The sequence below is a fragment of the Lepidothrix coronata genome, unplaced genomic scaffold (assembly GCF_001604755.1).
Source record: "Lepidothrix coronata isolate B3197 unplaced genomic scaffold, Lepidothrix_coronata-1.0 Scaffold5, whole genome shotgun sequence".
NCBI classification, from domain to species: Eukaryota; Metazoa; Chordata; class Aves; order Passeriformes; family Pipridae; genus Lepidothrix; species Lepidothrix coronata.
The window spans coordinates 2,430,881-2,444,947 of NW_016690185.1; the positions used below are offsets into that span (position 1 = coordinate 2,430,881).

The 14,067-nt window shown below is 37.2% G+C and overlaps 1 protein-coding gene across 2 annotated transcripts in view; it reads right to left on the reverse strand.

The window, feature by feature from the left end:
- Window positions 1–14,067, reverse strand: part of REV3L (REV3 like, DNA directed polymerase zeta catalytic subunit) — a 125,992-nt gene that overhangs the window by 10,230 nt on the left and 101,695 nt on the right. For both annotated transcript variants that reach the window (XM_017827716.1, XM_017827721.1), the window contains exons 20-27: window positions 10,971–11,089; window positions 10,158–10,276; window positions 9,048–9,189; window positions 4,470–4,714; window positions 3,369–3,477; window positions 2,322–2,528; window positions 1,582–1,691; window positions 419–533 (exon numbers count right to left, since the gene is read on the reverse strand). In XM_017827716.1, coding sequence (XP_017683205.1) covers window positions 419–533; window positions 1,582–1,691; window positions 2,322–2,528; window positions 3,369–3,477; window positions 4,470–4,714; window positions 9,048–9,189; window positions 10,158–10,276; window positions 10,971–11,089 — 1,166 coding nt within the window. The remainder of the gene's footprint in view (window positions 1–418; window positions 534–1,581; window positions 1,692–2,321; window positions 2,529–3,368; window positions 3,478–4,469; window positions 4,715–9,047; window positions 9,190–10,157; window positions 10,277–10,970; window positions 11,090–14,067) is intronic.

The window sequence follows — 14,067 nt, forward strand, 5'->3', positions numbered from 1 at the left end:
TGAAAGCTTTGCTGAAATCCAAAAAGTTTATATCAACTGGCTTCCCTTGTCAACTAGGGGTGTTACCTTGTCATAAAAGGTAATCAGTAATGCCAAACCCAGGGAGATGCTTCCCAAAACTGATGAGACAGGAATTTCAAACTGCCTGATGCTGCCAGCACAACAGGCCACCATGCATCCTGATGTGAAAGTCAGAATATTTCTTTTTGTTGTTGATACTGCAGTGCTCCTCTGACAAGGTCCCTGAGGCATTAAGGGGCTTGCAATATATACCCAGAGAAACACCACAGCACATGACTGTTGTATATCCTTATCCTACATTAGGGTCCAGAAAGATCTTTTATCTTCGGTTTTTGTTTTTTTTTTTAATAACAGTGTTTTCACTCAACATACTCAAAGCAAAGTATTTTCCTTTTACCTTTTCAAACTTCAGTTTAACAGGTTTGGGGTTTGTTGCTGTTACAGCTTCAGCAATTTCTTGACCAATCTTAAAAGACTGCTCCTTCGTGGCTCCTTTCAAGAGTACAAACATGCTACAAGAAATCAGACACAGGAAATAAGTGCAAATCTGCTCAACTTGGTTCCTGAAAATTATAAGCTATAGTTTCTGGGGTAGCAAGAAAGGGATTTTGTTATCAATTGCATTCCCTTCCTTCAGCTAGAAAAGCGAAAAATCTGAGAAACTTCAGCGTTCAGTATGAAATGAGGAGTGCCAAAGGGCTGACAAAGCTGTGACCAGCTGCTGAGGCAAGGAACACAAACGTTCCCAGGCACTGCAAAACTTGAGTTCACAGGAGAGAACTGTAAAGAACTCTGGGTACGCCACTTTTGCCGTCCATGAGCAGTAATAGGATTTTACTTCCTTTCTCCAACAATTTTTTTAAGTGAAACTACTATGAATTCAGTATCTTTAAAATTTCAAGTCTTTTATCAAATCGAGCTGAAATCAGTAACTGGATTCACAAATTGTTACAGAAGGACAGCCAGACAAGCTTTGTTTCCCTATGGCTGAAAAATTATCTGAGTGTAGAACAGAGATAGATATGGCTAGAGCATGGCTATTATTTAGATGAAAGATTGACTGAGAAAGGGGAGATATTTATATGATGTATTTCAGACAGCCTAATAATATCTTTGCATGCTCTGGTGGCTGCTTCTGAATTGTATCCACTTTTGAAGCTTAAAATAGTGCCTTCCTCAAGAGGTAAGGTAATGCCTACTATGTTATAAATACTCTATTTTCTAAAATAAAAGCAACATCAGAAATGGGCACAAAACCAGTAATTTGGTAAATTAGATTTATACTAATTCACAACTGAAATAATATTATTTTCCCCCCTCTTTCTGTTCCACATAATTTTCAAATGAAAGGAAACCTTCAAAGTTCTAAGAGTCCTAACAAACTTGAGGAAACTGGATATTATTTACTTTGCATATTCTGCAAGACAGTAAGCAACATCCAAAGAGGGTCCATGTACTCTTTTCAGCATCATACGTTCCCCTTTTTGAGACAAAAGAAAAATCTATCTACAAAGAATTACTATGATTTTAAAACATTATAAGAAGCAGACCATTAATTACCTGTCTGTATCACCATACACAACGTGAGCACCCCATTTTTTTGTATCATTCACCAATTTAATGGCACGCTCCAATGTTTCTCTGGCTTTGTGGACAATGCTATCTCCAATCTGCAAAGTTAAAGACAGATTGAAAGCTTTATTCTACTGTTAAACCAAACACTAGCTCATGGTAAACACAGCCTAGCTGTCTTTGATCTGTTTATGAAAATTACTATATTGAGACAATATATTTTATTTTATGGTTTAAATGCACATAAGAAATAAAAAACTTGGTTAAATTACCTCAAAATAACAAGAATTGAAGGAATAGTGACAAAAAATATTAAGAATTAAAAGAAAGAAAAATTTGGTTTAAACTTCTTCAGACATATTAAAAGTGTAAGGAGCAAGACATGACTGCTTTGGACCACTTTCTCTAGTTTTTGGATTCTGCTGATTCCTCTGAAAACTATGAAACAGCTACAATGTTTTATTTTATTTCCACTACTAGGACTGTAATCCAATCCACCTTTGGAGATAGTTCTACAGAAATGCCAACTTCAAATGCTCTTTATGGGAAGAAGAAAAATAAGACATTTCTTTCCAAAAGGTCACAAATAAATCCTAAGTTACTGATTTGCAGTATTACAAATAAAACCAGCTTTTTTTAGTTTAAGTATGTTTCAAAAAATTATAATACTATGTTATCTGACTAGTGCCTTTCCCACATTTTTATGTGTTTTTATTTGTAACCCTTACCTCAGTGCATGGCATTCTTCCAGAAAAATTAGCAGCAGTATAACCAAATGTAAAATTAGCAATATATTTAAGACCCAACTGACGAGCTTCAAGCATTCGAGTCACAGCCTTGTCATGCTTATAAGCCTTCATTGACTGTTTGACCATTATCCTAGTCTTCAAGATTTCTTCCAGCATCCTTGGCAGCACACCCTTTCTTACTGAAGGCTGCCATAAAGGGAACAAAGAAAAAAATTATGTTTAAAAGCCTAACCTAAACAGGTAGGAGTAAAATCAAAACCCAGAACTGTTAGGTAACCTCTGTCAGGAAGACAAAGTAATTAGTAAGATGCCCTAGCCACCAACAGCTTGGCTTTTCCCACAAATATTACAAGGAATCTAGAATACAGGCAAAGCTCTTAAGGGCAGAGTAAACAACTTTTTGTTATTTGTTTTCATCAGCCCTGCTAATGAAATGCTCAGATAATCTTATTAAATAAAACGGGACTTCAACACTGTTAATTCTCAAAATATTAAAAGTTGAAGGAATATTGTCTTTTAAAAATTCTGCAAATATTCTTTACTTAAAGTTTTTGTTTTCCATTAAATACATGTATGCTGGTGATTGGCTAACCATTTGTAAGAACTCCAGGCCATATCCATTACAAATCAGCCAGCAGAATACAAAATGAGAACAACAGTCAGGGAGTTTCATCTCCCAGTCCATGACTCTTTTTCTAGGAAAGCATTCTGCAGGCAGGAGAGGAATGAAGTTACACACAGATAATTACTGTTTGATCCCCAAACTACACAAGTAAAACACAATTTAATTATAGATGAAATAAGCCTTCAGTAAAAAGGAAAACATAAAATGACATTTTACTCCCTGAACTGCCAGAAGTTCAACGCTTTGACAAATATCAAAAAACATTGCGAAATGGGAGATTGAACCTCCCCTTTCTGTCTGCTCTTAATGTAGCAAAATATAAACTACAATATCAATTTGACCTTAAGCTAGGCAGCCAACACGGAGTGAAAATGCCTGTCAAAGAGCACTAGTATAATTACCTTGACAAAAGCTACTCCACTGGGTGACACTGTGATATCATGCCTAATCTGGTAAAGTAAGTCAGGAGGTACTCTGAGAGATGTACAGCCAAATTTGAATGCATCATATCTAATAAAGAGAAAATTTATATAAGAAGACAAGTCATTAATTTACAGCCCAATCAAGCACAGCATCAGCTCACATTGAAATGCTGATAATGCCATCAAGGATAGAATAAACTCAGGTATAAACAAACATAACATAATTTCATATTTCTTAGCCAAAGGTAAAAGGCTCTAGGAATAAAGTACTAATAAATGGCTAAATTCCAATGCATAATTTATCAAGTCTCTTCTGTGTTAATGAATTATTTCCAAATTCTGAGTTGGTGGAGGCACGTATTCATACAGTAATGCCCTATGGAAACCATACATGTTTACCGAGTACCACATTCCACAAATTTTCTTCCTACAAACTCAGAATTTCAAATCAGAAACTTAAAAGCCTGATGGTGATGCCTAGCAATTACCGCATGCATCTTCCCATTCTTCAAAATACTGTTTTACAGAGGTAATTATAAAGAGCAATGAGATTTTTTTCCAATTAACAGAATAACTGTTAAGCTCAATAAAAGATGCTACACATCTATTCATGAGAATAACTCATTGTATCTTTTAATTTTAAATAGTTAAGATCAGAGTGAACTACAACTGTTAAAAGAACTACCGTAATTTATTAAGGAGTAGTACTAGTCCAGTTTTGAAGATAGGTTGTGCATTTACATTACCTTATTTTGAAGCAATATTAAAAAACAGTATCACCACAATAATGAAAGAGGTGCATGTACACATGCACACATACACATCGTTGTTTGTTGCCTTTTTTAACAGAACACAGTCTAATTCTATATTTAATTAAAAATACATATTGATGTGTATATGTATATATGTGCTTACGCACACACCCACATGGTATATTTTTATCATCCCTACTGTGTAACAGAAAATGATGCTATTCATACCTGCCCATTTTTTCCAAGAACAACCAAGGGTTCTCAGTATCTTAGAGAAGACATTAAAGTCTCTACAGAATAAAAGTTTGAGAAAAGAAGAACAACTTACTTTCCTAAGTTTTCAACATGTCCCAAGCAGGTGGAAAAACAGTAGTTGTACGCTATCACAATGGAAGGATATAATGACTGGAAATCTAAGACAAGAACAGCATTGCTGTAGAAGCGGGATTCTGGCTCCATTATTAAGGGAACACATTGTGGGGCTTTCATTTGAGCTCGCTGTTGGACACTGGGTGTCACAGCAATGTAATTCATTGGCTTCGCAATACGCAGCATCACAGACTCCACACGATACTGCAAAACAGTTTGGATATTATATCAGTTTGGATATATATATTATTTGGATATATAATCATTATAATTTCAAAAATGCAGAACAAACACGTGTGCATTAAAACAGTGCAAATGCACACTTATATTTTCTAAATTTAAAGTACAGAAAAGTAGTTTTCCAAAATAAATAGCTCCTAATGTATATTTTAATGGATTGTTTTATCACCAGATCATCTTCAGGGTCCCTTCCAACCCTAAACATTCTATGATTCTATATTTTCTATCACATATAGTGACACTTTTCCATGTTTCCTCTTCATTTAGCCCTGATCACTGAAAGTAAAGTACTTTTTATTTTTATCTATGGAAAAAATAAACATCTAACAGGCTGCAACAACATATATGGACAGTCATGCTACAGCTGTTGAATAAGCATTTGCTAAACTGTACTTCTGTTAGAGTTGCACATTATTGAAGAAAACAAAGTATATACAGTTGATGACCATTTTCCATAGGACTCTGCACAGCAATTTTATTTCAATATTTGGGGAAACAGAAACAATGTGTGAGTCGTATAAGCTGATAATTGTGCCTCCATGCTTTTAACCATGAGAAGTAACTGGAATGTACTTGGCAGTAAGAGAACCAAGGGAAGAATTTAAGTCAACTCATCTCAAAACTCTGCCATTTTGCACTGGGTAACATGCTTTCTCCCTGATGATACCACAAGTAGTACAGGAAGCAGTTGGTCAAGCAGGACCTGCCTTTCCTAAACGCATGCTGGCTGAGCCTGATCCCCTGGTTGCTGTGCACATGCTGCGTGACAGCACTCAAGATGATCTGCTCCATGACTTTCCCAGGAACTGAGGTCAGGCTGACAGGTCTGTAGTTCCTTGGATCCTCCTTCCAGCCCTTCTTGTAGATGGGCATCAGATTTGCTAATTACCAGTCAACTGAGACCTCCAGATAAACTGAACTGTTGGTAAAGGATTGAAAGGGGTTTAGCGAGCATTTCCACCAGTTCCCTCAGTACCCTTGGATGGGATCCCATGTGGTACCATACAAGTGTGTGTCTAAGTGGTGTGGCACATCACCTGGCCACTTTCACCTGGAATCTGGGGGCTTCATTCTGCTCCCTGTCTTCCAGTTCAGGGGTCTGGGTACCCAGAGACCAACTGGTGTTGCTGTTAAAGACTGAGGCAAAGAAGGCACTAAGTACCTCAGCCTCATCCTCTTCCTTTGTCACTATATTTCCCCCCTGCATTCAATAAAGGATGGAGATTCTCCTTAACATTCCTTTTGTTGTTGATGTATTTGTAAAAATATCTTTTGTTGTCTTTTATGGCAGTAACCAGACTAAGTTCTGGTTGGACTTCGGCTCTTCTAATTTTCCTCCTTCATAAACTCACAACATCCTTGTAGTCCTCTCAAGTTGCCTGGCCCTTCTTCTGAAGGTGATACACTCTCTTTTCCCCTGTGTTCCAGCCAAAGGTCTCTGTTCATCCATGATGGTCCTTCTCCCTCACTAGCTCGTCTTTCAGCACACGGGAACAGGCTGCTCCTGGCGCCTTTAGGATTTTCTTGTATATCCAGCTTTCCAAGACTCCTTTGCCCCTCAGGACTGCCTCCTGTGGGACTGTCTCAACCAGTCTCTTAAACCGGATGAAGTCTGCCCTCTGGAAGTCCAAGGTGGCAATTCTGCTGAACCCCCTCTCTACTTCTCCAAGAACGGCAAACTCTATCATTTTGTGATCTGTGTGCCCAAGATGGTCTCCAGCCATCACATCACTTACCTGTCCTTCTCTGTTCACAAACAACAGGTCCAACCTTCCCTAGCTGGCTCACTTACCAGCTGTATCAAAGTTCTCTTCCACACACACCAGGAACCTCCTGGACTGTTTCCTCTCTGCTGTGTTGTATTCCCAACAGACATTGGGTAAGTTGAAGTCTCCCATGATAACAAAGCCTAGAGATAATGAGACTTCTCCCAGCTACTTACAGAATATTTCATCTGCCTCTTCGTTCTGGTTGAGTGGTCTCTAACAGACCCCCTCCAGGACATCTGTCCTGTTGACCTTCTCACTGATTCTCACCCTCAAACACTCAACCCTATAGTCAACATCATTAAGCTGTAGACAATTGAAACACTCCCTTAACATACAGGGACACCTCTCCTTCCTTGCCTCTTCCTTCTGAAGAGCTTATAGCTGTCCATTGCAGCACTACAGTTGTGCGAGTCATGCCATCATGTTTTCATGATGGCAACAATGTAATAGTTTTCCTGCTGCACAATGGTTTCCAGTTCCTCCTGTTTGTTGCCCATGCTGTGTGCATTGCTGTACATGCAGTTCAGTCAGGTTATGGATCTCTTTTCCCCTTTTTTGGGGGTGGGGGGAAAGCCCTAATCTCTACATGACCGTTCTCAGGCACATCTGTGGTTTCTAACACAGTAATAATCCTTTTGTCTTTGCTGCCACATAGATCTCCATCCCCTACCTCCACTGAGACAGCAGACTGAAACACTTTGCTAGGACACGGTTTCTCAAATACTGGCGTGATGCTCCCAGGCTTATCTCTAGTGAGCCTGGTTTTATCCCTTTCCTCCTTCAAATCGAGTTTAAAGCTCTTTCAAATGAGCTCTGCTAACTCCTGTGCAAAAATCAGCAAGTTCTTCAATCATCTCACCAATAATTTGTATGCCTATAACCCTTTCCTGTTAGATTTGTTTAGTCTACTATGGAGTGTTCAAGATGGCTTCATACAACAAAATAATAAAAAGATACTTTAAAAAGTTATTGTAAAACTTAGTGAGAGATAGAAACATGGAAAAATAACTTAAGATATCTGAAATCTGTTCTTATTACTATTCCATTTTAAAATCTCTTTCAGCTAAAGAGAAAAGGAATATCTTCATAAAAGGAAGTGATGATTCTTCTGAGTGAATAAAAAAATTATTTGAAGTGACTGGGAATTGTTGCAAGTGCTGTTTCTGTGATCCAGAAAGTTTCACTGGAAACAGAACATAGGTGCACAGAAGGGAAGAGAAAAGAACAGTCAGGATAGAAAATGCAGTATGCTTCTGTTGCTCACTCCCACTCACAGACATTTGAGAAAATGACAGGCAGAACAGTGTTTGTGGGCTGCAACCATGACAGTTTAAGCATATCTATGTTGGCAGTATGCTGGTCCCACAGTCCCTGTCCCTAGCTGTGCATTTCTCTTCCCTTGCTCCAAGAGCGGTTATTTTCTGATAATATGGTAAATCAGGGAGATAAACTGGCAAATACCTACTGAATGCCACCATGGTTCTGCTATGGGTGCCTGCCTGCCTGCTCCCCACTCCCTCACAAACAGAGGGCCATTACCAGCAAAACCAACCTGCACTGGGTCAAGAGATGACATAACAATTGCAGTCAAAGGAAAAAAGCTGGCAAAAGTTTTTTAATTGGACTGAATTGTTAAGGAAACTGCAGCTTTAGACACTCCCATATCTGCCTGTCTTACGACAATGGTGTCTGCTTAGGACATTAGTCTTTAAGTTGTCTTTTTGTCCATAGAAGTTGGCAAAAAAAAAAAATCAGTTTTGGTCAGCTGTTTTTCAGAGAGCAGAAAGATTGCAGGAGAAGAAGTATGGTAGGAAAGAAGATGACAATAGAAGAGCTGTAACACATGAGAGAGTAGTTGCCTCATTTCAGGTGCTGTTCAGGTCTCACATGAAGTCACGACAACAGTCGAGTTAGTCTAGTCACTCAGAACCTGGGCAAGGAAAGCCTTTAGTAGTACTGGAGAGTGCTGGGGTCTCAAATAAACAGTAGCTCTCACTCTGTCCTTCTCCCTTTCTCTCTGATGCTAGTACCAAAATAATAGAACCGCACACATCTTGCATGGCAAATCTCACTCAGAAGTCTGCTTCACAGGAAATGTCACTTAGAATATATTCGATGCAGCTTTGTCTGCCTGGAAGAAAATAATCTCATCTTTCTAAAACACGCCCAATTATATTTATGTTTTAGAGAGCACTCATTTTCAGACTCATCTAAGTGTGAACGATACCAACCCAAAGTGAAAGCTTAGTGCTTCTGAAGTGAGTAGAAGACAGAGATTTACTGGCATGATTAAATTTGGGCAACTCTATTTTTAACAGCTATTTTTAAACTCTGAGACTAGCCAACTCAAAAGCAGCAATAATGGACTAAATGGTATTCTTTATGTTTCACTTTCACACTAATTTCATGTCAACAGTCTTCTGTGACCCTATGAAAATACATTTATGGACTGAACAGATACTGAAGAACAAAAACATTTTGTAAAACCTATTTTGATTTTGTGAAGTATAAGAAAAACTAAGTCTTACCTGGGAGCCTCTTGTTAATACATGTAAGAACTGAATGCCAAAAAGTCTCGCCATTTCACTTGTTCTGTCAATCAAATCCAGTTTCTCTAACAACAGGAGATTCCCACGGACCCGGCTAACATAATGATCAACCATTTTCCATCTGTGAAAGCAAATGCCTCATTATAAACAATCCGGAGAGTGCTGCTCCTTCTACTAAGAAAAATGTATTTTTATGATAACTTGTTACAAACCAGCAAATAAAATTACCTCTAGGACATTTTCATATGTTTTTTTTCAAAAATGTTGCATACATAAATATAAACTTACGTATTCTAAAGATATTCACAGAATGTGTTACAGCAAACTACTTTTAAGGCATCTCTCAATGACATGTTATATTCTGTTTTCCTTACTGTCCTAAAGGATTATCAAAACAGAAACTGAGTTTCTCTTCATGTGTTTACATGGTTTTTTTAACAGTGACCTTTTGTGGAGACATCCTTCTATATTAAGAACACCTATCTCAGCTGAACATAAATTTAGAATTTCAGTATAAACCAAGTTTCTACCTAGTTAAAAAGTATTTAACTTTTACAGAAATTATATGTATGTCACAAACAACATGCAGATCAGTACTCAGTTTTATGAATTGTTTGTATCAAGCAATATCAAATCACTCACGGAAGAGTGAAGCTCAATATGACACACATTATATAAAGGTATTTTCAAGCAGCTACAGTTACTGTCTTAACATGTTGCACACTGTTTTGTACTACTTTTAAGCCTAGTTTGTTTGACATGCACTGTGAAGTGAAACAGAAGCTGACAGTTCATTAAAAGTCCTTCTGACGAATAGCATACACAAAATAAAAGACATTACAGAACTTCAAAATAGTACATCTATTCAGATATGTTGAAACTATAACTGAAAATGTCTTGTTGAAATATTGAGGGTATAACTATACAACAGAACAGCCAAGTAAATAAGCTCATGTTGCTGCATATACACTGTTCTAGTGCTTGAACTAAACTGATTATTTCTTCCTATGCTGACTTCAGCTTATACCTATCTGATGTTAAGAATCTGGCCTCAAAAACAACAAACAAAATGGATTAATAGATCATTACCTGTAGACATCTGCCTTATTATCAAACCAATCAGACAAAACTCGGAAAGTAAATAAAGGAAAACGATGATGAAGAACATGAAAGCCCACATTTTCAAAAGTGTAATTTGTTAGATTCACCTAGAAAAACACAGTGGACGCATTAAAGATGAACAATGGCTTTCATAATCAAAGAAATCTCTACTTTTCAAAAACTGTAACAATTAAAGTTATTTTTTTTTTTGGCATTTTGTTAAAAATGTAAGCATTTATACTTAGAAGTCCCTAACAAGTCAGGAAAGAGTATCCCTCATCAACTGAAAAGAATATGCAGAATTAAGCAGTTCATAAAGATAAGGTCTGAATTTAGTCAGAACGAGATTTGTAAAGACTGAACCATTTGAGTATTAAATGTAAGGTCATAAATGGAAAAAAAAACAAAAAAAAAAGGAAAAAAAAAAGAAAAGAGTAAATCTTACAGCTTAAAATAAGTTCAAGTATTTAATTTTGTAAAAGAACCATATTAGACAAATTCAAATTTTTAAAACAGGTAAGTTGTTCTCCAAACCCACAAAGAAGGGAAAAGGAATATATCATTATAAAACATTACTGATTCAAGACTTTTTTATTTTTATTTTTTATTTTATTTACTTTATTTTTTTTTATTTTAGCAATATGCAAAATCCATTCTCAAAAAGCAGCAAACTACTCTATTTGAAAAGGTGTAGAAAGAAAAAGATCAAAGAGTTACACAAATTACATGAAACTTTCAACAAAGTCTACAATAATTAAAAAATGCCAGTAAGTGAAAACATTAACCTTTTAAAAACTTTACCTCATTTCTCATCATTCTCCAAATATTCAACATAATTCGCCCAACAATATTTATTTCACTCATTGTATCCGATCCATATTCATCCAGCTCGGTTGCAAATCTGTTCTCTTTCTTTTCATCTAAAGACATTAAAAGAGAATTTTATACGAATTATAAGACAGTCAAGACCAGATCAAGCTATCCCTCTTCCAACTTGAACTCTCTAGGAAAATAAGAATTCATAAAGAGTGTTACTGATTGCACAAGATTATTTATTTACCAGTCATCTACACGATCTCTAAATAAAAGTCCCCCAGGTTTTTCTGCTCTTGCACATTCCTCCGAATGAAACTTCGGTTTCACTGAAATGGTGTCCAAGGCAATATATTCTCTACAGTGAATACATTGGTTAAGCAATGCTGAATGTTACTTGAGAGTTAACTGCACACACATTAGTGCACAACATAAAAAAATTCTAATTGAAAAAAAATGACTTCTGCCCGAAAGAGTTTATAACTCAAGGTTTTACTTGCAAAGATCTTACACAGTTGGAACCAGGTCATGGGAGAGAAAAGTCAGTGCTTTTCATAGAGTAAAAGCAAACCCACTGCAGTGGGAGCAGGTAGACATGAGTTCTGGATAGCACAGAGAGAGAAGATAAAAAGAAGGAACAAATTCAGCACTCTGCATCTTTCTGTGAGACAGTGGTGACCAAAGTACAGAAATACATTGTCTTTTGCCATCCTTGATTTTTGTCATGCTTTGGAATACTAGAACACAAGAAAAGACAGTCTTTTTGGTATACATTTCTTGAAACCATCTTTTTTTTTCAGTCAGCATAAGTCTACAGTTTTGGTATTCTTTCCAGAGTTCACATAGATGTTTTTTTAAATGTACCACGCAGATTTAAATTTAATAGAAAAACACACTGATTTGATCCTCCTGTCTTATTTCTTCTTAATAATTTAATGGAAGAGAAAGCACTTTGAAGCAATTTCCTCACATTTCTAAATTCATACCCATTTTTCAGCTGTTGGTTGTTTTGTATTCTGCCATCACTCATTTATCAGGTATGCCTGTACAGTATTCTGTTAATAAAAAGCAGAACATTTTGGACAGTGTGCAGAAGTGTGGATACATAACGCTTTGCAATAATGATCTGAACTGAGCAATCAGTTCCTCAGACAGCCAAGAAACACATTTACTCTTGAAGACAGAAGTAAAAATTGCATGAAATTCTGCAGAACTGCTGTGAAACATAATACAGACTTAATTTCATATGTTGACCTTTCAAATGTGTATCCTATCAATTACAATATGGCTAACAAAACCTATTTGTCATTTGCTGACCTTATCAATTCTGTTTTGAGTAAAAATTTAGCAGACCTTTCATTTGTTTCACCAAAATGCATACTATCTTTTTAACATCCTTGTTTCAGATTTTTAAGGAACAAAAATAGCAATTTCTTTTTTCATGTTTGCATGGAAAAAATGGCCTACAAGCAGCAACATTTTGTCTTCTGCTTTTCTTCATTTCCACATGCCAGATCTCCCGTGAACGCGAGGAACTTATGATTTCCCCCCCTCAATTTTTTTTTTTTGTTTTATTGGAAGAAGAAACTATTGATTAGTTCTAGTTTCCGCAGAGTCTCCTAGTTCTCTTTTGACTTGTTTAGGAGATGCCCTGTATTTCTCAAGTTTGCTTCATGTCTTGCACGTGAAGACAGGCAACAAAGTATACTGTGGTCACAAGGAAGACCCACTACCCTGATGAACCAGACTCTGCATGTGATGAGCACTGCCAAATTACAAAAACCTGTACTACTCTACAACTGGTGTGGGGAACATATCACCAGAAATACCTAAGCCTCTTTGGGAACTACGCTGCTGAGAAGCAGAACTGGACATTCTTCCTGTCTTTCATAGGATGAGATGAAATGAAGTCTCCTCTTATCCTCTGTTATCCACTCCCTAACTTTGAGCTGTGATGCAAAGAAGGAAACAGGAGGCCACAGTGCACACACAAAAAAATGCCACTACGCACAGGCACAGTACTCACTTCTGTTGTGATGTGTCCTAATGACTTATGAATAGTTCACTTGTAAATGGCAGAGGCAGCACCAGACTCAGCCAATAAAGCAAAACCAGAGAGAAGTCCAGCTTTCTTTTTGTTAAGTTGAAATCACAGGAAAGGGAAGGAAAAGTACCTTCCATCTTTATTTCAATAGGAGGAAAAAGGAGCATACTGCTTGAAGGAACTTCCTGTTCTGAAAATACAGCATGTGAAGAAGGGAGGGAAATATGAAGCATAGGGGTTGGAAAAGCAAGAGGAACGGGGTCAAAACTGCGGACAAGGAGGCCACAAAGCAACAGAGAACACAACAACTTGAACATATATGATCTTGCATGCAAGCCCACACTTATGGCATGACATTTTTGGGAAGAGCTCATCAGTGTGAACATATTCTTATCTTCTGCAACTGTGTAAAAAAAAAAAAATAATTACTTACCTTACAATAACACCAGTTCTAAGAAACACTTTAAATGTTATGTATTCCACTTCTGAATGTGCATCTACCAAGATGCACAAGAACATCTGCACTATGAATACCAGTGCTGTGGACATCAGGCCTATGTCCTGCATGCCCCCTTGAATTTCATGTTCAAAAATGTTAAGGGCTACAATCCTAGTTTCCTTCACTAGAACTGAACCCACGTTGTGTGGGACTTGATATTTGTGGGGAAGGAAGCCCGACTGTGAAATACGTAATGACATCACCATTAAGAACCACACAGTCCCCTTTCTCTGAGGACTGATTAATGTGTATCTCAATACCAGTAACTTGAGTAAGAGCTTATGTCAGGAAGATGGGTATTATTAAGAGCTTTGCTGATCTAACTGTTGATTCTGCATCAACTACAGTGCAGAGCTGCCCTGCAAGACAAGAGCTTTGACTCAGCCTTTGAGAACAACAGTAGAGACACACTAGTTACCTGTCCCAAACTGAAGAGATTGTTCAGCCATACTTCTACAGTAGAGCAGTAAACCTTTCTGATCCTTGGAGGTTAAAGAACCTTTGACTACAACACTTACTGCTCCTCTTACCAAAGACATTGC